This window comes from Tasmannia lanceolata, unplaced genomic scaffold, assembly GCF_043159265.1.
Source record: "Tasmannia lanceolata isolate RefF3 unplaced genomic scaffold, GAP_Taslan_0.1 ptg000003l, whole genome shotgun sequence".
NCBI lineage: Eukaryota > Viridiplantae > Streptophyta > Magnoliopsida > Canellales > Winteraceae > Tasmannia > Tasmannia lanceolata.
In genome coordinates this window covers 21,079,003-21,102,539 of record NW_027518680.1, presented here as the reverse complement: position 1 = coordinate 21,102,539, position 23,537 = coordinate 21,079,003, and the positions used below count along the sequence as shown (strand labels likewise).

At 38.8% G+C, this 23,537-nt stretch overlaps 1 protein-coding gene across 1 annotated transcript; it reads left to right on the top strand.

Annotated features, from left to right (window-relative positions):
- The first annotated feature begins 20,700 nt into the window (after nucleotides 1-20,700).
- LOC143861878 (dynein light chain 1, cytoplasmic-like) lies at nucleotides 20,701-21,529 on the top strand. Its single transcript, XM_077372835.1, has 2 exons — nucleotides 20,701-21,134; nucleotides 21,230-21,529. The coding sequence occupies exons 1-2, from the start codon at nucleotides 20,997-20,999 to the stop codon at nucleotides 21,371-21,373; spliced, it is 282 nt and encodes a 93-aa protein (XP_077228950.1). The 5' UTR covers nucleotides 20,701-20,996; the 3' UTR covers nucleotides 21,374-21,529.
- The last annotated feature ends 2,008 nt before the right edge of the window (nucleotides 21,530-23,537 follow it).

The window sequence follows — 23,537 nt, the reverse complement described above, 5'->3', positions numbered from 1 at the left end:
TAATGAGGTTAAAAGAAAACCAAAAATCTAAAAATTCCGATAGATTTCATTTGTTTTGATGGCTCAAAAATTCGTTTAAATAACACCCGAAAATAGGATTTTGATGGTTCTAAAAATTGTTCATATAACAAAACAATTCAAAACTGATTGAACTTTGGTCCTCAAAATATTTTTAATGTTTAAATATCATATAAAAATTGTCAAAAGATTTGGAGTTTATTTATTATTTTTACTAGAATTGTTTTGATAAAATCACTGATTTTCATGTATATGAAGGACATATCATTAAATAAACTCCATAAAATATGAAAGTTGGTAGAAAGATGAATTTACCAGTCAAAATCACATTGTGAATTGGTCGGGAATTTTGGGACTATTTTAATATCTTTTATTGATTTTTTATTGCTCTGATTAGAACATAGATATATTTGTTAAAAATAGACAATTATCGAAATAATGTCTGAAAGTTTTCTCATAATTTTATACGTGTCTGAGAATGGTCTAGTAAAAGTGTGGCTGGATTTCGAATTAAGTTACTATATTTTTTAGTGTAATGTCATCAATCTGACCCGAAAGTGGAAAATCAATTAAAAATTGAATTTCAATCTATAAAATCATGAAAAATTCAAGAAGAATCTATTCTGAAAGAAAACATCATATCCTAAAGTTTATGGAACAGATAACGTAATTAGCTATAGGCTCCTTTGTAAAATCATTAATATGATCCAATTGTGATAAATTCATTTAAACATCCAAATCAATTCAAAGCACCTTGAAAATTTTTAGAGAACTCTAACTTTCATCATGTTTTCAATCGCTAAGCCATCTGTAACAGAAATCTTAGGAGTAATAGATTTTCTTTGTAAAATAACATGCTATGATAGTTTAGCTACCGAGATCGCAACCATAATCGTATACTAATTGCGATCGATCATTCATAAATGAAGTGCGAAAATTATAGTATGTTGTTGGCTCCGAGGTTCACTGTCCACTAAAATTCTGAGAAATATGCCAGGCAATAATATACTATAACTTACGTGCTAAATTATACGAGGGTTGAGAGCACGATTCCCTTCCATGGTTGCGATTCAAGGCTGAAGCTTGCGAACCATAGAGCCTTTGGTATTCCTTAGATGTTTAGGAACCGAAAATCCTTGAAATCTGAAAATCATTAACTTCAACAAATTGAATCAATTTATCTCATGTCTTTCGGAACTGTTGGATTGCGGTTTCCATCGTAAGAACCATTAGAGCCCCATTTAGGAACACTTGTGTCATGTTGTGTTCTAGGTTTTAGGGTGTCCTAGACTTAGGGAGTTCAGCCTCATCACGATCGATTGCTATTATTAGCAATTGAGTCATAGATCTAGTCACACTACTTATCCCTTTTTCCCATAGGATAAGCCTAGTTTCCTAGGATGTAGGTTAACCTGCATTACTGTAAGGGATGTCTTGCACTTAGTTAGGACCATGTAGCATCTTAGATGAAGTCCTAGGATAATAAAATCTTCAACTTGAACTCAATAATTTCTCTTAAAACTGTTGAAACAGTCAACCCAGTCCAGATTGGTATCATAGAAGAGTTAGCATAAGTAGCTTAGTTCAAGTGCACCGAACTACGTCGACTCTGATCCCAGTGAGGCTTGGGTACGTAGGCAGCTTGGATGTTTGATGGCATACCAATCACGAGTCGGCCCCACACACAAATGGTGGGGTTTTGTATATTAGTTTTTTGATAAATTCTTAATTAAAATATATAGGATTTCCCTCAAATTAGAATTGTAGAACTTTCACTTAGATTGAATTCAAACAAATTAAAAAAATCAAGACACACATTAGGGAATACATTGAAATTAGATCTTAGGATGCATGTCACGTAGTTCACACATTAATATAGAGTTAAATGAGCCATTTAAAAGAAATTCAAAAGCATTAACTTTTGGAATTGAAGACCGATTATCGGGCAGGAATGGTGCATGTGGTGGTAACTTCCCATACCTTCCATTCTCGTAACCAGGTAACGAGTCTAGATTTCTGGTCAATTATGGGTCCTAGATCCCTCATTTAGGTGGCGACTCTGTCACTCTCTTTTGCGTGAAATTCGGATTGCCTTAGTGATCCCAAGTTCACGGAAAAGATGAATTAAATCACACATTGCTAGGCTCGGCGGCTTACCCCTGCCCTTATGGGTACTGGGTTGAACGTTTGTTTGCACCCTATGGCTTGGTTGATGCCTACTTGGTTGTGTAGTTAAAATCAATAATAAAAAGTACATGTCATTCGCGTGGGTACGAGAAACCAAGAGAGAGCGTAGCGCATCGCGCGCTCTCGACCATCTCGCGGGATCAGGTCCCACAGTTTGGCGACTCTGCTGGGGACCACCTAACTTCATTAAAACTTCAAAGGATAACTCATTTGAATTTAATTTAACTGGCTCATAAAAAATCTATCTCTTATATGCTTGGTAGATTAGTTTGTTTACTTTCTCATTACATAATAGTCAAACTTAATCTAACAAAACCTGAAGGCATCATAGATTGCGTAAACATAATGCACACACTTACATCACTTGCATCTAAACCCTTGCATCTCACATGCACACACATCCTATTTTTGGAACTCGGAGTGTTATCTAGCTTGGTTGACTGAGATTTCATCACCTGGTGCCTCTGTGCTAGAGAAGCATTCCACTCTTAGCCTAGTACCTTTATGGTGCGTAAACGGATCTCTTGTTCACGTACTGATACGCCGGACAGTGGTACAGTATATCGAACACGGATTCACACTATGGGAACTCTTGGCCTTACCCCTAGATTAACCCACACATGCGTGTAGTATACGAACACACGTGTGTGAGCCTAGCTTAGGATATCCTACCCATTTGTGTGTAGATTAGGCCGTAGTCCATCTTCCAATGGCTACGATCAGTCTTTAGGTACACAAACAAAGTCATGAGTCGAGATTCTCTCTCCACTCCGCTAGATTAGGATTATGGTTTGATGCCTTCAGGTAACACTGTTAAAATGTACGAAGATTAAAAAGCTTTTCCTTTGGGGTTAGGATATAAATCCCATCTTTCCTACGATCTCATAGGATTAGTTATTCTTGATGTACCCGTTGAAAGTATCTTATGTAATCTCATCTAATCTTTTGATCATGTGTCTATCATTCGCCTCTTGTGTGATTCGATTATATCTTCATTCCCTTTCTCAATTGGCATGAATTGTGTTTCAATCATTTGATTGTGCAATCTTGATGATCTAATCATACTTGTACCCTTGGTCTCTTCTTCCTTTAGGGGCTACATTTTTCGAGATTATTTTGCTAAGCCCTTCAGAGTTCACTCTCATAATCCTTGAACTAGGGGCATTTCCCTATACGAATCTGTCATCATTGTCATGTCTTGGTCCTTTAGGATTCATTCTATTGTCCCAATTACTTGCTTAAATGGGTAATATTTTTTTCAGTCATTGAGAATGAACACTCCTTGAATGTCAAGCTCATATACCGTTCTTATTGTTTCCATGTCAGGACTGTTCACAACTGAAAATCCAGGAAAGCTTCTTGGGTTTGAATCTATTCGCGGTCAGTGAGGAAGCTAATTCCCCATTTTCTTTGGAAGCGTCTCTAATCCTCTCCTTCCATACTCATGGCAGACTCTATGAAAAATCCACAACTCTCTTACATCATGGAAGCCTTGACCCAGCTCATTCAACAGATGACGGAATTGAAGGAAGAAATCAATTCATCAAAGCTCAACTTACTGAGAAATTTGGTCCAACCACTGTTGTTTCTAAGGGCAAAGATCCGAGCCTCTCCATGGTTATGGGTTCGGAAGAACTAATTGTGAACATCTCTGGACAAATGGATGTGCTAACAGAAGAAGTTCATCAGATGAAGCAACAAATGCAAACCTGGTATTGCCAGTCCCAAAGTTCTGAACATTTCGCTGACAAAAATACCAAAGTCCAGGATGTTGTTACCAGGAACTCTGTCTCTCAGCACCAGCAGGATTCTGTTGGGCCCTTAATTCTTTAGTATGACCAAGAACCTCCATCTGAGATTCCTAAAAAAGAATTCACCGACTTGCCGATCTCGCGACCTGATGCTTTGAAATGGTTGCTCAAGGAAAGAATGATAACACTATTGGGACCAGAGCCTGTTCCTAATCCTCTTCCCAGTCCCAGGACCTTACAAATGAAAGAATTTTGTGATTACCATTTACGTCCTGGTCATGCTACTGATAAATGCCTCAGTTTGAAATATGATATTCAAAACCTTATAGACATGGAGCTCCTCGACCCTCAAAATCTTTTGTCAAGCGGCGAAACTCCATCCTTTCCTGATGACCGCAAACCGTGGTTTGAGCAAATGAAGAGAAAGTCTCACGATAATCACGACCAGCAATGTACAATGATGGGTCGGAATATATTGAACCCAATCTCCATAGGTCAGGAAAGCAAAGTGGCCATAACACATGAGGCTTATAACAGGGGCAATTTTACTTCAAAAAATATCAAGGAGCTACAAAATCCTATGGTATTCGAATACAATCAGTTAACGGCTACACCTAAGCAAGCACTCAAGAAGGAATTTACTCCTCTCTCGTTTCTAGCATCAGTCATTTTGCAGCAAGGGTTAGCTTCAGGTCACATTATCCTACCCGGTATTAGGGCTCCTCCTAATCCTTTACCAGCAAATTGGAGAATGGACCAGTATTGTGAATACCATAGAGGCCATGGCCACCTTACTGATAATTGCATTGCCTTAAAATTTAGGATCCAAAAGTTGATTGATGAAAGAAATTAGCCTATCCGAATCATGCAGTACTGCCGCCAGCCGATCGCAATGCTTAGATAACTGAGGGTTCAAAGAAGCACAGGTCCAGGTGCAGTGAAGAAGAATCAGAAATTGAGAATACTAGATATGAACTGACTTTCGTCGGGCCTCCAAAGCCAGACAGTTGTAGCAGTCTTAGTCCTTTTGTTATTTTAATTAAGTCCAGTCACGATGTCGAGTCCAGTTATCGAGTGCAATCTTCTAAAAGTTTGAATAAATTTCTAGTCCAGTTGAGTCTTTTCTTACTTTTATTTTTGAGTCAAGAATGTAAATCTTGAGTCTGTTCAGGATAAGTCTTATCAGATGTAGGCATTTTCAACTCAATGAAACTTGCTTTCTCTATACATTCCAACGTGTGCTTCTAACTTTAATAAACAATGAGAATAATACTCCCTCCTCGAATGAGAAAGAAGATGCCGACGAAACTCCTCTTGAGTTGCAGCATATGCTCAAACAAGAGGAGGAGCGCCGAGCTCAGCTTCTCAAAAAGAAAATTAAAATGATAAACATTGGCATTGAAACTTTGATTCAGTGAACGCCTATTGGAAATACATTAGAGTGTGAGGAATTGATAAACCCATTTCGAGAATAAAGAGATGATCCAGTAAGCGCTACCATTAATGCCAGGAGAAAGACCCAGATAGAAGGTTCAAAAAGAATGAAGTGAATAGCACATGCTATACAAGGGGCATGGATTCGAAACAACTTCCATATCTCCAGTCAATGGCCCCGGTCACAGGTTTCACCAGTGATAATGTAAAGCCATCAAATTCAATATGAAAAGTGCAAGAGCAATCATCTCAGAGCGATCATCAAAATATCAAGAGCCACCGATTCAAGGATGAAATGATGTCCGAAAACCAGTATGCACTCTCAAAGTCAAATTACTTATCAATATCCAGAAGGAAGAATAATCATTATCTCTTATCGGGAAATACCGTCAAACTTCGTGAAATAATAATAATAATAATAAATAAATAATCCGTATCAGAGGGACTCTAGTAACCTAGATCGATTCCCAATCTGAATATCGGAAGGCCTCCTTTGGCCGAATAAATTCCAAAATCATAACCCAACGTCAAAAGAATACCGGTTTGCAAACCCATCGAGCCTGAATGAAATTTTCTTGAAAATTCATCAAACTAGGGGCATCCGCCCGGAACTACGCTAAACCCGATCCCTACACTGGGGTACGTAGACAGCTCGGTTAAACCGAGTTCGGTCGATTCAAAAAAAAAAGAAAAGAAATTCAATCGTTCCAAAAAAAAAAGAGGGACAAGTTCCAAAAGAAGAAAAGTCAATCATTCCAGAAAGAAAGAAGAAAAGAAAAATCAATTAACCTTCAAACAATTTATCTTCAAACTAGGGGCATTCGCCCTGAACTACGTACGACCTTATTCCTACTCTGGGATACGTAGGCAACCTGTTCACAGGTTCGGTCGAAATCTTTGTTGAACCTTAAGCCATTCTTTGAAAAGCCCTATCCTACCTATAAAGTCCTTCCGGTGTTCAGAATTAATGATCTAGGTCCCGAAACACAAAAAGTGAAAAAGAAAAAAAAAGAACGGAGTTTGAAGATCTGCTAGACTGAAAACCTGAAAGGGTGGTCTAGGCAAAATTTAAGATCATTCCCCTGCTAAGTTGAAAACCGGAAAGGGCGGCTTAGGCAAAAGCTAAGGGGATAGCCTGTTGAGTTGAGAATCTGAAAGGACGATTCAGGCAAAAGTTAAGGCTAGCACGGTCCGCCATGTTAAAAATCCTGAAGAGGTGGCTTGGTCACAATAAGAGAATCATTATAAGAATGCTACAGCTGGTATTAAGACTGAAGATCGAAAATAAGTTCAAGCGAATTCAAGTGTCATCCTAGAAATTGGGGGCGTTGAAACCAAGCAATCGAATGAGTTGTAATCAACTACTTGAGGCTTTGCCGTTTTAAAGAAGAAGTTCAGTGTTTATCGATTGAGAAACTACTCTTTGAAAGGCTAGACTTACCAAACAAAATGTTAATTAAGTCAGGAGCATCATTCTGTATCAGTCCAGTCAATCCATTCATGTTCGTTTTAGCTCATTCTTTCAGAAACTTCCCGTTCCTCAAATAGTGTGTTTACCATTTTTCCCTTTTGGGTAGAGTCGATCATTGTCCAGTTAGTCAAATGTTGCGACTGTCTTGGTGAAAGAGGCCCGGTGTAGCTAGCTCCCTATAACTACGCCGAAGTCATGCTAATCCTGAGGGAAGGACTTTAGGAATCAAGTGAAAATGATCCAATTTAAGCAAAAATCAATTCAGAAAGAGTCCTGAAGCATAAACATCAGTAAGCCCAGTTCCCATAAGAAGATCGTACCCTAGAAAGGCACCATAAGCTTGGAAGAGCCTTGGATGCAATGGTGGTTGAGCCAGTGAGACTTTCTTTGTACTTGTCAAAAGAAGAATCCAATATCCAATATTCCAGTTCCAGTTCCAGTATCCAGTATTCCAATATTCCAGTTCTAGTATCCAGTATTCTAGTATTCTAGTTCCAATATCCAGTATTCTAGTATTCCAGTTCCAGCATCCAATATTCAGTTTCAATTCCAGTATTCCAGTTCCAGCATCCAGTATTCTGTTTCAATTCCAGTATTCCAGTTCCAGCATCCAGTATCCAGTTTCAATTCCAGTATTCCAGTATTTCACTATGCCAGTTCTAGTCTCCAGTTCCAGTATCCAATATTCCAGTATCACAGTTCTAGTGTCCAGTATCCCTATCACCAGTATTCCAGTGTTCAATTTTCCAGTACTCGTATTCCTGTTCCCAGTATTTTGACACTCCAATTCCAACACCCAGTTCCACTGTCCGAAAATCCAGTGTTTCAGTACTCTAATTCTAGTATCTGGTATGTCTTCGTTCTAGAGTCCCGGTTCCCGATGTTTAGATCAAGATTCCAGTTTTCAGTTTCCAGTCCTAACATCCAGTGATCAAATTCCAATCCCAATTGAATCAATCAAAATGTCAATCCAATCTAATCCCCGGTTCACCAATTATCAATTTTTGACTCTCCAGTTTTCCAGTAATCAAGTTCTACAATTCCCAGTGAACTAGCTCTTTAACTTCTCAGTTCTTTAATTCTCCAGTTATCCGACTATTGAGTCCCTTAATCATCCAGTTCTCCAATTTTTCAGCTTTGCAAATATCCAGTCCCTAAATTTTCTACTTCTCCAGTTTTCCAATTCTTCAGTTCATCAAATCTTCAATTCTCCAGTTTCAAGTTATCCAGTCTTCCAATTCTCCAGTCCACCCATTGTTTGATTATTCGGTTTCTCAGTTCTCCGGTTCTCAAGTCCTTAAGCCTCTAATTCTCCAGTAATCGAGTCATCCAGTTTTTAAAATTGTCATTTCCAGTCTCATTCTCAATTGTCAAATCCAATCTTAAATCCATTAGCCCCTGTCTCACTCGTGAATAGGCTAATTCTCTAATTTCTCTGAGCTTGTTCGAAAACAGTATCCCCTTCCTTTCAAAATTCATTCGAAAATGATCTCCCATTCCTTCATTGTCCGTCTAAAAGCGACGCCACATCATGATTATCTTTCACTCTAAGTTACGTGATTTTCGTTCTTAGATGGAATTTAGTTCTCCATTATTCTAAACTACCACCTCATGGTGTTTAGAGTAAATGATCATTGATAGCATTCTAATTCTAGGACTTCATCTAAGGTTTTGCATTAGAAAGCATTTAGAATTTATGTTGCAAATTTGTCTAGAGAGTTCTTTGTTGCCAAAATGCTGCGCAAAATGGTGTTGTCACTTTTGCTTTGGTATTCAATTACTACGTCATCTCTACCAAAGAGGGGCATCTATAGACACCCCAATTTTGCTCCGCTTTAATCAACAAAAAGGTTATTGTTTTTCTATCGGTTTTCCAGTGTTTTCCATTTTCATATCCGTCTCTTATATTTTCTCAATCTTCTCGGTCATTTTAGCCATGTTTCGCATTTTTCCGCTAAGTGTTGTGAAGGGTTATTCACAAGAATCTAAACTAGAAAGAATTTGGACCCATTTGGTGGGCCCGCATTGAACATTTTGAGCAAGCTAGTGTGCCCTGCATTGTTTTTAATAAAAAGAATGAGTCTTGAACTTATTTGGAGCCAATAAATGGTTTGGATCGTCCCAAGGTGTTAATTTCTAGATATAGAACTCATTTGCGCTATGCCCCTTTAAATAAAATGTTTCGATCACCCTATAGGCATAATTTAAGGGGCGCAACTTGTTTGCGCCGCGGCCCTATCAAATGGATGGCTCGAATCAGCCCATAGAAATGATTTGCGGATACAAGCGATTTATATTTTGGATCATAAATTGAGTGGTTCGGATCATCTAGCTTGATGGATTAAAAAGAGGGCCCACTAGAGTGTGAAAACATCAAATTATGGAATTGGTTTAGTGAGCCCAAATACATGTTTCAGTACAAGGGAGAACATGAGCTCGGCCACGCTTATAAGTGGGGTCTATTAGCCTACATGGCATTATTGTTGCTCATCTTGGGTTCTATCCATAGCGTGAACAGGTTACTAGTTTGGTTTGCATGCAAAGGGTAATAAAAGCCCTACGTACACCATGCATGCAATATCATTATGAGCCTCATTCCTAGCTCAAATAGTATATTAAATTTAAAGAGGACTTCTGTGTGGAGAAGGAATACATGTTCGGCCAGCTCTATGTGGTACCCATCAATGTATGGTTGAGATCATTCTAGTGTGAATTATTTTGAGGTATAACTTATTTGAATAGTAGCCCGCCGTTCGGACGGTCTAGATCATATTATGGAGATAATTTGCGGGCGCAACCAATGGACATTGTGTTCCATAAAATGAACGATGTAGATCGTCCTATGGAAATTATTTAGAGATGCACAATCAATTCACATCGCAACCCGACAATTGTACGGTTCGGATCGTCTAATGGATAGAAATGAATAGCACATTTTGAAGAAGGAAGGAATTTGAGAATTCGTTTAAAGAGTTGGGGCCCACTTTAAGATGGGGCCTGAGAATTTGTCCATAGGATGGGGCCCACTTTAAGAGGAGTCCACCAATTCAAAGAAGAGCTCTTATCTAAGCCATTGGATAAAGAATCAAGCGCCCTTGAAGGGCTTTATTCTAGTGGATAGAATTGACAAAAACTTCTTACGAATTGGGTCGGGCACCACTTTTGGAATTATCCCGTTCTTGGAATTGTTGCACTCTCTCTCTTTGTCATATTAGAAAGCTGATGTTATTTGAGAATCTTACTATCTTTCCATACTTTCTAATACATGTATAAAAGGAGTGAAAGTAATCTCGTGTGGGACCCACTATATTTTATAAATCCTAATTTCGTCCAAGAAGTGTAATTTTGGCGACAAGTGTGCTTATCAATTTTTATAATGGAGTTTCAAATTGAAACTAGCAGGCCCATCAAATTAAGTTTTCGAATCCAATTAGAAACTTTCAACCCAATCAAGCGGGCCCGCCAAATTTCATATACTTTCATTCTGTAAGAATTTTCTGTCAATTCAAATGGGCTCACCCTGTGTTCGAAATTGGAATACATTCAATTAACTTCAAGTGGGACTTACTATGTTTGGAACTGTTGATTTTTATATATGGATGGTTTGGATGCAATATTCTAAGCTAAACGAGCGCGCCGGATGGATCTTTGACTGCCATTGCATGGAATGGATAATTGCAGCCACGTTGAACCTTTTATTAGAAAGGAGCCATAAGAAATTTGTAATTTCTTCTAAGAATAATGAGACTCAATTTAGTAATTTCCTTGTATGGAAGTCCCACACGGTTTTTCGTTGGAAAACCTGTGTAAGAAAGGCAAGTTGCTTTCTTTCATCTATCTTATGCTGCTATCACTCTCTAAAAGGGCAATCTTGATTTTTTTTTTGGGCCGATTGACTTAGCTAAGATTTGTTGGATTTTGGTAATTTTGGATACTAACAAATTTGGTAATATCTTTGGTGGAAATCTTGTGCAACTTTTTAGATAGCAAGTTATTCTCCCTCATATGTTCGGCAATTTTTAGGTAAATAAAAAAACCCACTTTCTTTAATTGATATTAGCAATTCTCTGTCCCCATTATAAAAGAAAACCAAGCAGCTCTCTCACGGATTGGATTTTTTTGGACCGAGCCACCTATCTTCCATAGCCTAGCTGACCCATTCTCTATAGGGAATACACCCCCATCATCTATCCATTCAACCACACCCTCATGTCATATCCATGTATCTAATATTCCCACCATCGATACCCATCCAAAACTCCATAACCGTTCTATCCCTATATCATGTGGTCATCATTTCCTACCCCTCCCATCATATTCTTATCCAAGCTATCATAAACCCAAAGCATAATTCGTCAGGGAATTTTCATCCAACCCTAGGAGAAGGCTAAATAGATTTTCTTGCAACCCTCTCTTACTCTGACCTTCTCTCTCTCTCTCTCTCTCTCTCTCTCTCTCTCCCTCTCTCTCTCTCTCTCTCTCTCTCTCTCTCTCTCTCTCGAATCCTCTCATAAGTGCAACCTTCTCTATTATATGGCGAAAAAAGGAAAAAAGAGATTCACTCATTCTCTCTTGGTGGTGTTATTTCTCCGTCGTGCCGAGTCAGCGATCTTTCTGCGGGTCTTCGCACATAGCTTCGGTTCACAACTTCATCAAAGGGGTTTTCTAAAGCGTATAAAAGGGTGCGACAAAGCGTATACCTCGGATTTACGCACCTTAGAGACAAGGAGCGCGATCAACGGTAGGTTCCTCCATTTTTATAATATCAAAGGTAGAAAAGCATGCTTAGGGCCGTTTCTTCTTTGTTTTCTTCATGATTTTCGTAAAAGCTACCATGCATGATGTAATATGATTTTGGTGGGTCTGTTTATTTGATTATCAATTTTGGTAAAAAAAAAAAAGGAATCGTTATATGAGAAAATTGGGCGTTAAACCGATTGGGATATCTAGTGGCTTTTGAATCGTTTTACAAAGTGAGTATTTTAAAACCAAGGTTTTTTCGCGAAGCTATATTTTCTGAGTCTTAATGATGTTAAAAGAACACTAAAAATCTAAAAATTTTGGTAGATTTCATTTGTTTTGATGGCTCAAAAATTCGTTTAAATAATACTCGAAAATAGGATTTTGATGGTTCTAAAAATCGTTCATATAACAAAACAATTCAAAACTGATTGAACTTTGGTCCTCAAAATATTTTTATTGTTTGAATATCATACAAAAATTGTCAAAAGATTTGGAGTTTATTTATTATTTTTAATAGAATTGTTTTGATAAAATCACTGATTTTCATGTATATGAAGGACATATCATTAAATAAACTCCTTAAAAGTTGAAATTTGGTAGCAAGATGAATTTACCAGTCAGAATCATATTGTCAATTGCTCGGGAATTTTGGGCATACTTTAATATTTGTTATTAATGTTTTATTGCTCTGACCAGAACATAAATATATCTGTTAAAATAGACATTTATCAAAATAATGTATGAAAGTTTTCTCATAATTTTATGTGTGTCCGAGACTGGTCTAGTAAAAGGGTGGTTGGATTTGGAATTAAGTTGCTATATTTGTTAGTGTAATGTCATCAATCTGACCCTAAAGTGGAAAATCAATTAAAAATTGAATTTCAATCTCTAAAATCATGAAAAATTCAAGCAGAATATATTTTGAAAGAAAACATCATATCCTAAAGTTTTTGGAACAGATAACTTAATTAGCTATAGGCTCCTTTGTAAAATCATTAATCTAATCCAATTGTGATAAATTCATTTAAAAATCCAAATCAATTCAAAGCACCTTGAAAATTTTTAGAGAACTCTAACTTTTCATCATGTATTCAATCGCTAAGCCATCTGAAACAGAAATCTTAAGAGTAATAGATTTCCTTTGTAAAATAACATGCTAGGATAGTTTAGCTGCCGAGATCGCAACTATAATCGTATACTAATTGCGATCGATCCTTCATAATTGAAGTGCAAAAATTATAGTATGTTGTTGGCTCCGAGGTTCACTGTCCACCGAAATCCTGAGAAATATGCCAGGCAATAATATACTATTACTTACGTGCTAAATTATACGAGGGTTGAGAGCACGATTCCCTTCCATGGTTGCGATTCAAGGCTGAAGCTTGCGAACCATAGAGCCTTTGGTATTCCTTAGATGTTTAGGAACCGAAAATCATTGAAATCTGAAAATCATTAACTTTAACAAATTGAATCAATTTACCTCATGTCTTTCGGAACCGTTGGATTGCGGTTTCCATCGTAAGAACCATTAGAGCCCCATTTAGGAACACTTGTGTCATGTTGTGCTCTAGGTTTTAGGGTGTCCTAGAGTTAGGGAGTTCATCCTCATCACGACCGATTGCTATTGCTAGCAATTGAGTCATAGATCTAGTCACACTACTTATCCCTTTTTCCTATTTGATAAGCCTAGTTACCTAGGATGTAGGTTAACCTGCATTAGTGTAAGGGATGTCTTGCACTTAGCTAGGACCATGCAGCATCTTAGATGAAGTCTTAGGATAATAAAATCTTCAACTTGAACTAAATAATTTCTCTTAAAACTGTTGAAACAGTCAACCCAATCCAGATTGGTGTCCTAGATGAGTTAGGCATAAGTAGCTTAGTTCAGGTGCACCGAACTACATCGACTCTGATCCCAGTGAGGCTTGGGTACGTAGGCAGCTTGGGTGAATGATGGCATACCAATCACGAGTCGGCCCCACACACAAATGGTGGGGTTTTGTATATTAGTTTTTTGATAAATTCTTAATTAAAATATATAGGATTTCCCTCAAATTAGAATTTTAGGAGAACTTTCACTTAGATTGAATTCAAACAAGTTAAGAAAATCAAGACACACATTAGGGAATACATTGAAATTAGATCTTATGATGCATGTCACGTAGTTCGCACATTAATATAGAGTTAAATGAGCCATTTAAAAGAAATTCAAAAGAGTTAACTTTTGGAATTGAAGACCGATTATCGGGCAGGAATGGTGCATGTGGTGGTAACTCTCCATACATTCCATTCTCGTAACCAGGTAACAAGTCTAGATTTCTGGTCAATTATGGGTCCTAGATCCCTCATCTAGGTGGCGACTCTGTAACTCTTTTTTGCGTGGAATTCGGATTGCCTTAGTGATCCCAACTTCACGGAAAAGATGAATTAAATCACACCTTGCTAGGCTCGATGGCTTACCCTTGCCCTTATGGGTACTGGGTTGCACGTTTGTTTGCACCCTATGGCTTGGTTGCTGCCTACTTGGTTGGGTAGTTAAAATCAATAATAAAAAGCACATGCCATTTGCGTGGGTACGAGAGACCAAGAGAGAGCGTAGTTCATCGCGCGCTCGCGACCCTCTCGCGGGATCGGGTCCCACAGATGGTTCTAAACACTTTTTGAAAAGTAGAGCCGAAAGAGGCTGTGACCAGGATGAACAGGACATGTCTATCTTTATATGGAAAGATAGATTTATTTGAGCAGTGCTCCGCCGCTTTGACCATAATGATGGTCAGGACGGGTCTAAACTCTTTTCAAAAGTAGAGCCCAAAAAGGCTGTGACCAGGATGGTCAGGACATGTCTATCTTTATATGAAAAGATAGATTTATTTGAGCAGAGCTCCTCCACTTTGACCATAATGATGTTCAAGACGGGTCTAGACTTTTTTTTTAAAGAGAAAGCTGAAAAGGTTGTAACCAGGTTGGTCAGGACACGTCTACATTTATGTGGAAAGATAGATTTATTCGAGCAAAGCTCCGCCGTTTTGACCATAACGATGGTCAAGACGGGTCCATACTTGTTAAACAATACAGCCTGATGAGGCTGTGACCAAGATGGTAAGGACGAAAGATGAATGAGGGGTCAAGATTTCAAAGAGAAACAATGACCTTTATGTTTGAAAGATGGAACGAGAATGTGGGTCTTTTGGTTAAGCGTGTTAACCATAAGACGGACATTCCTCCAAGGTCATATGGTCGTTTATCCAAGGAAAGTGATGGTATGGGTTTGCAACCATGACTCTGGACAAGACAAAAGGTTTGGAATAACCCCTAGTTTGGGTAAAAATGAACTACGACCGATGCACATCGAGCTAGGGTGATGAAATCCCTAGCAAAAATTGAGGCAATCCAGGGACACCTTTCTAGACTCACTGGACATGCCCTATGTGGGCCAGAGGTTTAGTGCATTCCTAATTGGGAACATGCTCACATCTCTCGAGAGTAATAGGTTTTGGCTTTGCCTAACTCTAACCTCAGCATGCCCCATGTGGGCATGGTATACATCTACGTGCGTATGATGTGCTTATACATTGTGATGAAGGCTTGAAGGTCCCTTTTGCCGAAGTGCTTGAACAACCCTTACGATGAGACCCTGGTGCAGCGAGAAGTTCAATACATCATCGTTTTAATGCCACCACAAGGGCGACGTGCAAAGAGGTGGTGCTTTCACGTCAAATGGAACCGTAACAAACAACAATTCGGGTAATGACATCCCAAACGCCACCGATCAGGACCAAGCTCTAGTTACTACCCGGATTTTATAACAGAAGCCTAGAAAACTGGGAAATAAATATAAATTTACAAGAGGAGCGAGGACGCTTGCTAAGAAACCGGCATCGTAACGGCGCTAGTTGGACAATAGAGCCTTGGGTCTCCGAAAATTTGGCAGAACAACTGCACTATTTGGACGAAGGGGCTCCGAGGTTGTCAAGATTTCGGTAGAACAACGGCGCTATTCGGATAAAGGGGCTTCGAGTTTATCGAGATTTCAGCAGAAAAACGGCGCTATTAGGATAAAGAGGCTCCGAGTTTGTCGATATTTTGGCAGAACAATGGCGTTATTATGGAAAAATAGCCCAAAAGTTCTCCGAAATTAGGCAGAATAACGACGCTATTTGAAGGATGTCGCTCCAAGCCTTCAAAAATTCAGCAGAATGCCGACTCCCAGTGTGAGCTACTTAAGAATTTCTCTATTATTTTTCTCTCAAGTAAAGAAACTAGGGTTTCCTGAAGATCAGAAAGGGATTTTTGAACTAAAACCAGAAGAAAAATCTCTCTGAGAAATAACATCATAAGATAAAATCTCTCTCTGGAAAAATTCAAATATGATTTTACACTTACCCCCCTATTTTTAGGATTTGGGAAGGGGTATTTTTGTAAGTTCCAAAAAATTTCAGAAAACGTGATTTTTCGTCTTTTCTAGCCTTGAAAAATGTGATTTTTTGTCTTTTCTAATCTCGAATAACGTGATTTTCGTCTTTTTCTGGTCTCAAAAAATGTGATTTTTTACTTTTCTGGTCTCCAAAAATGTGATTTTTTGTCTCTTCTTGTCTTGAAAAATATGATTTTTCATCTCTTTTGGGGAATTTCGGCGGGCCGTAATTCCTCCGTTTGGTCTCCAAATCACGTGCAGTCAAATCCGTTAGATTCCTCGTTCTGGGGAGATTCCAACGAGTCTAATATCGCTAGTTTTTGGGATATGAAGTGTTTTTGGGTAAAACCGGATGTTTTTTACTCAAAGTTGACTTCTTAGCTGAAATGCCATGTGAAAACGGCCTTTTTTGTGCCGTAAAAGGCGGGTGTTGTGTAAAGACAGGTTGTTGTTGCATCTCTGGGATAAAGTCATTTTTTGAGAAGTATTTTCTTGTTTCAATAACCTAGAGAGAGATTGCGAGAAAAGGAACATGTGCTATGGGACTCGTCATGAGACTCTTCCTCGCGATAATCTATCATTAGTACCACCTTGACAAAATTAAGTGTCGATATATATATATATATATATATATATATATATATATATATATATATATATATAGAGAGAGAGAGAGAGAGAAAAGTGTTTCTAGTCTGCCGACTAGTGATAATTCTCTAGTCCGGCGACCAAAAACACTTGGGTCCCACATTTATTGTGGTGATCTAAAGCATTCATTTGATAGGCTCCATCATAGATAGGGTGTCCACAAAAAATCAACTTCATAGGATCATCTTAACCCTTCCATTTGTGGAGCTAAAAAATGGATAGATTTGTGCATATTTATAGCCGTCCATTTTAAGCTCCACAAATCACAGGGTTGGGATGATCCTATAGAGCTGATTTTTTGTGGACACTCTCTCTATGTCAGGGCCCATCAAATGAATGCTTTGCATCACCCAAATAAGGTGGGACCCATGTTTTTTGGTGTCCGGACTAGAGAATGATCTATAGTCGGCAGACTAGAAACACTTTTCTCATATATAAAATAAAGTGTTCCTGCATAAGAGTGCAGATAAGTTACCTGCACTCTAGTGAAGCAACAGGTTGGGGGCCAACATTTTTAAGGGATCACAAGCATTCATTTGGAAGGCCCTTCCATGGATAGGGTGTGTCCCAAAAATCAGCCCCATTAGATCATCCTAAAATCTTTCTTTTTAATTTCTTTTCGTTCTATCATGTAGAGGGTGTTGAGAAAACCCGCCGGGCAAATCGATCCGATCGTGCACAAATTAAACGGAAAAGAAAAATAAAACAAACAAGCCACAATATGAACACCAAGATTTTATGTGGTTCGGCCAATCCTTCTCCACGGGCGAGAAACACAATCTTCCACTATGACAAAAATAATATACAAGGATTACAATGGATTTAACCCAAAACCCGCAACCCTTTCCTTGCTTCGCAAACCAAGACCGTACAAGAGAAAACCTGAGAAACCCACAAGAGAAAAACCCAAGAAGAAAACCCAAGAGAAAAACCTAAGATGAAAAGCCTACTTTCTCTTCTTTTTCTCTCTCCTATCTTTCTCTAGCCACACAAGAGACACTCACGTCTTCACTTTTATACTTAGGTTTTCTAAGAATCCTAAAAGCAACACTTGCTATTTTGGCATATCAACCAAAAAGGAATAAAATAAGAGAAATAAGATACTTTCCCTTTTTGTCTTCTTGCCTTCCCACCCAAGCATATCATGTGGGTGAAAAATAAGGCAACTTTCCCAACAATCTCCACCTTGGCTTATTTCCTAGCCACCTGAAGATTTTTCGTTGATTTCTCCACCGGTCCGCTATCGCTGCAAACCACCATTGGCCTTCTGAAGTACCATCTAAACACCCTCGAATCACCTTAGTTCTGACTCCGTCCGATTCGATCAACACGGCCAATGCACATGTGTAGCTGCCAACCCGTTGACTCATCCAGTCAATCCTGGAGAGGGATCTCGATCCATCTTCCACAACGCAGGTACTGTCATCCTCTCACCATTGTCGGCAACCTGAAAACCCGTCTCTGCACCAACTGCAAAAGAGACCCTATGCGTGCACGTGCTACCACCCATTTCCAACTAGCCATCGAGATCTTAGGAACACTAGTCACCGTGTCCCCGACCAGACGATATAAACCACCACACTTCTCTCCTTTCATCGGAACCATACAGTCGCGTGTGATTTTCATAGCTCCACCTGCAGTTGAAATCCTGCAACCTCTAGAGTCCAACTATCCAAGTGATACTAGATTCTTCCGTATCTTTGGGACATACGCCACACCACCCAAGTACGAACCACTTCATCGAACATCTTGATCTTCACTGTTCCCACTCTCGTGATGTCACAAGTAGACCCGTCACCTAAGGACACTACACCCGCCCTTATCTCATGGAACTTATTAAATATTCTCTCCTGGAGCATACATGAACAGAGCACCCTGAATCTAAAATCCACTTATCATGAGAGGAAGTGTGATTACCCGTGGAGACTGTGAGAACATCTCAAAACTCTTCGCTCTGCTCATCCGTTACCACCACCACAGTATTCATAGCACCATGGTCCGCCTAGTCAGCTCACTTTGGACAATCCCACTTGATGTGGCCATATTCCTTGCAGCGGTAACATTGCACGCCCTTTCCGCCGACCCTGGATCTTGACCTGCCTTTTCTAGATCTCCTGTCAGACGACCTTCCTCTTTGATTCCCACCATAAACAACCAACCCATGCTCTTCACTTGCACCAAGAACAGGTTTCTTTTGCATCTCATTTGATAAGAGCGATGTCGTGACTTCCTCTAACTTTATTATATCCTTATCATACAACAAAGTCGTCACCAGGTTGTCATACGAATCAGGAAACGAAGTAAGAAGCAAAAGGGCCTTGTCTTCTTCCTTCAACTTTTCATCAACCTTGTGGAATTGATCCACAAGCCTGTCGAACACCGTAATGTGTTCCAGAAGATCCCTGCCTTCCTGCATCTTCAGCCTGTACAATTGACACTTAAGATACAACCGGGTGGCCAAGCTTTTTGACATATAAAGATTTTCCAACTTCTCCCATAATTTAGGCGCATCTTCCTCTTCCATAACGTTATCTGCCAACATAGTCGAATCGTGCTGACCGCCTTCGACTCAATGTCTTCCCACTCGGCATCCGCCATCTTCTCCGACTTCCCATCCTTTCCCTTCAATACCTTAGCCAAGGTGTGTTGAACTAGGATGTCCTTCACCCTCATCTGTCATAGGGTGAAACTGCCCTTTCCGTCAAATCTGTCAATGTTGAACTGGGTAGAAATCAATTTTACCGCCATCGTGGATTACTCCGCACTTCACAGTGTAGCGCTCCACCTCGAACGAGAATCTTTCTTGGACAATCTTTCTACTCCCAAAGATCGCCTTAACTGTAATCCAACCACAACACCCACGATCACTCTACCTGGTCTTGATGGTCGCTCCACCTGAGCTTTGATACCACTTGTTGAGTAAACCCGTGGGTAAATTGATCCAATCGTGCACAAATTAAACGGAAAAGAAAAATAAAACAAACAAGCCACAAGATGAACACCAAGATTTTACGTGGTTCGGCCAAGCCAACTCCACAGGCGAGAAACACGATCATCCACTATGAGAAAAACAATATACAAGGATTACAATGGATTTAAACCAAAACGCAAAACCCGCAAATCTTTTCTTGCTTCCCAAACCAAGACCGTACAAGAGAAAACCTGAAAGAAACCCACAAGAGAAAAACCCAAGAAGAAAACCTAACTTTCTCTTCTCTTTTTCTCTCTCCTCTCTTTTTCACTGTCTTTCGCTAGCCACACAAGAGACACTCACGTCTTCACTTTTGTACTTAGGTTTTCTAAAAAGCCTAAAAGCAACACTTGCTATTTTGGCATATCAACCAAAAATGAATAAAACAAGAAAAATAAGATACTTTCCCTTTTTCCCTTCTTGCCTTCCCACCCAAGCAAATCATGTGGGTGGAAAATAAGGCAACTTTTTCCAGCAGAGGGAAATGATATGACTGGTTAATTTAGAGATATATTATCATAAATTGAAGGTCCCATTAAGTAAAAATTGTGTAGGGTTGGTTCAAATTGGGGCCAAGCCTCTAGCTCAATTGGTTAAGGCTCTGCTCCTCAACCGTGAGGATTCCTAGCTTACCTACCAAAGAAGTGGTTGATTCAAATTATCTTTTTTCATGGGTAAAAAAACATTAGGAAATTCTAGAAATATTTTTTCTTTCCAAACATTTTCAGGAAATTCCTGCAATCCAAACAGGGCTTAAAGAAAAAAAAATGGAGTGGAACTATCGGCCACCATGTTTGTTTGATAACTATTGAGCTGGCATTTTTGGCATTTGCAATACTTCCATTGATAATTAGCAGTAAAAGAGCCATATCTGAGTCATGTAAATAGAAATTTGCTATCAATTTTTTTGTTAATTAAAACCCTGCTTTATCTTCTGTCCAATACTTTCATTGATAATTGAGCAGTGATAATTGAGCAGTCAAAGAGCCACATCTGCATCGTGTGAATAGAAAATTTATTTACATTTTTTTATTAATTAAAGCCCTCCTTTATCTTCTGCCTCAGTACCATTACGCCACCATTATTGGCCTTTCGAAATGGCAATGTGAGAGAAAAGAGAGCCGTTGGATTCTGTGCCAATCTGGAAGTTTTCACCCTCATTAAATCCTTCGAGGTTTCCCTTGCACTTGGAACTGAACAAAGCTTGTATTTTTTTCTTATATATTGGAGAGAGAGAGAGAGAGAGAGAGAGAGATCCTTTCTGGGTTTGTGCTTAAATTTCTGATTTAGAGAGATCTTTTCTGAGTATGTGCTTAAATTTCTGATTTAGAGAGGAAAAGGTGAATTTGAGGGGAAAAAATGTTGGAAGGCAAAGCTCTAGTCCAAGAGACAGACATGCCTATGAAGATGCAACTCCAGGCCATGGCCTCTGCTTCTCAAGCTCTTGATCTCTTTGATGTCTATGACTGCAAAAGTATTTCTGCTCACATCAAAAAGGTAATTATCATAAACCAACAAAAGCCAACTCCGTTTCTATCTCCTTTAATTATTTATTTCATGCTCTTCCATTTTCCTGTAAAAAATCTTTGCAGGAATTCGACATGATTTATGGGTCCGGATGGCAATGTGTTGTGGGCTCAAATTTCGGTGGATTCTTCACACATACAGAGGGAACTTTCATTTATTTCTGTTTGGAAACACTCAATTTTCTCATCTTCAAGGGGGGTTCTGCATGACATTTTTTTTCATACCCTTCTTTTCTTTCCTTATTTGGGTTTGATGGGTAGAAGAAAGAGGGGCTCAAAAAATTTAAAGACCCCATTTCTTCACTTGGGTCCTTTGAGATTCTTCCCAATGGAGAACTCCGTAATCCTTTAATGGAACATTTATAAGGTGTCTTGTATAGTTATTTATGTGTTTATGGCAAAAATGGACAGGCGTGCCAGGGATCAAATGACCCCAATCGAATCAATCTGCTCAGGCGATTGGAGGAAGAAATTATCTTCCCGGTTCTAAATCCTCACACTAAGTGTTCAGATTGGTCAAATGGTGGAAATTGATTGAAAGTGAAATTAACAATTAGAACTACTCCTACGAAATACAATAAATGATAGATGAAATTAACAAGCGTATTGCATTTTCTGCAAATGATCATGGACCTTTTCTTATTGCTCTCAAATGAGTATTTATAATTACAGACAACAAAGAAGTTACAACCGTTATAAATTCAAATTTCAAAAATGTAATAACTTCTTTTAACTGCAGATCATCCTATTCAAATTTTAAATGTAATAACTTCTTGTAACTGCAAATCATTCTATTCAAATTTCAAATGTAATAACTTCTTGTAACTGCAAATCATTCAGTCTTTGTAACCGCAAATCATTCAGTTTTGAGATCTAAACAAATACGAACAAATTGATCTTCATCTGAACTAGAATTGTCTGTGGTGAAATTAGAGCGTCAACAATGCCCCCCATACAGCTCTGCATGATGCTAATGCTGAGGTGTGTGTTAATCCCCCTGTCAATCGATCTGACCAGTGGTAAAAATGGTCTTAAGATTACGGTCTGACACGTATCTGAAACCTGATGGTATATCCTTTCAGTTACCTCATCAGACTCTTCAGTTGAGGACTTTATGCCATGATTGTTTGACCGTAATAATAATATCGGTCTAACTATGCACTTATCATTCTCCTCTCATATCCCACACAGTAGGATAGTAGGGCTTAAGATAACGACCGTTAATCGATCTTGGATGTAATCGGCCATTCATTCCTTTCAAATGATAAGCACCACCTTTCAAAATCCTATGTATAACAAACGGTCCTTCCCAATTGGGAGACCATTTACCATATTTAGGATCGTTCACTCCAATAGGTAAAATGAGTTTCCAAACCAACTCACCTTCCTCAAAATTCTTTGGCTTTACCTTTTTATTGTAAGACCGCATTACCTTTTTCTTATGCATAACTAAACGGTCTAAAGCCATTAATCGGACTTCATCTAAGTCTTCTAATTCGATCATCATGGCCTCATTAAAATCTTCACCAGTTAGGTTGTTTTGATAAGCCACCCTCAATGACTTGACTGTTACTTCCATTGGTAAAACGGCATCATGACCGTATGTTAAACTGAATGGTGTCATACCTGTTGCCGTCTTCTGGGATGTTCTATAAGCCCATAAGGCTTCAGACAACACCTCATGCCATGACCTTGGATTATCATCAATCATTTTTTGGATGATGTTTTTCAAAGTCTTATTGGATGATTCAGCTTGGCCATTAGCTTGTGCGTAGTAAGGAGTTGAATGCACAATCTTAAAACCATAGGTATTGGCAAACTCCTTAATTTCCTCACCATCAAATATTGATCCCTGATCGGTCGTTATTGTTTCTGGAAGACCGAATCTATGAATAATATTTTCTTTGATGGTTTTAATCACGGCCTGTTGATTGGCCGTTTTTAAGGGGATGGCCTCTGCCCATTTTGTAAAATAATCTGTAGCCACTAACACAAAAGTGTGTTGTTTGGATGATGGAGGATAAATTTTACCAATAAGGTCCATAGCCCAACCCCGAAATGGCCATGGTTTAATTATTGGCTGTAATTCCTTGGCTGGTACCCTTTGTATAGGACCATGTTTTTGACAAGCTTCACACCCTTTAGCATATTTAACACAATCGGCCTGTATGTTGGGCCAGTAATAACCATGTCTGCTAATTAGCCATCTCATTTTAATACCTGCTTGATGGGCTCCACATATCCCTTCATGGACTTCGGCCATAACAAGCAAGGCTTCGTGTTTATTAAGACATTTTAATAGCAAACCATCTAAGTTTCTCCTATAAAGTTGACCGTCCATTAAAATATATTTCAATGACCTAAGTTTTATTTT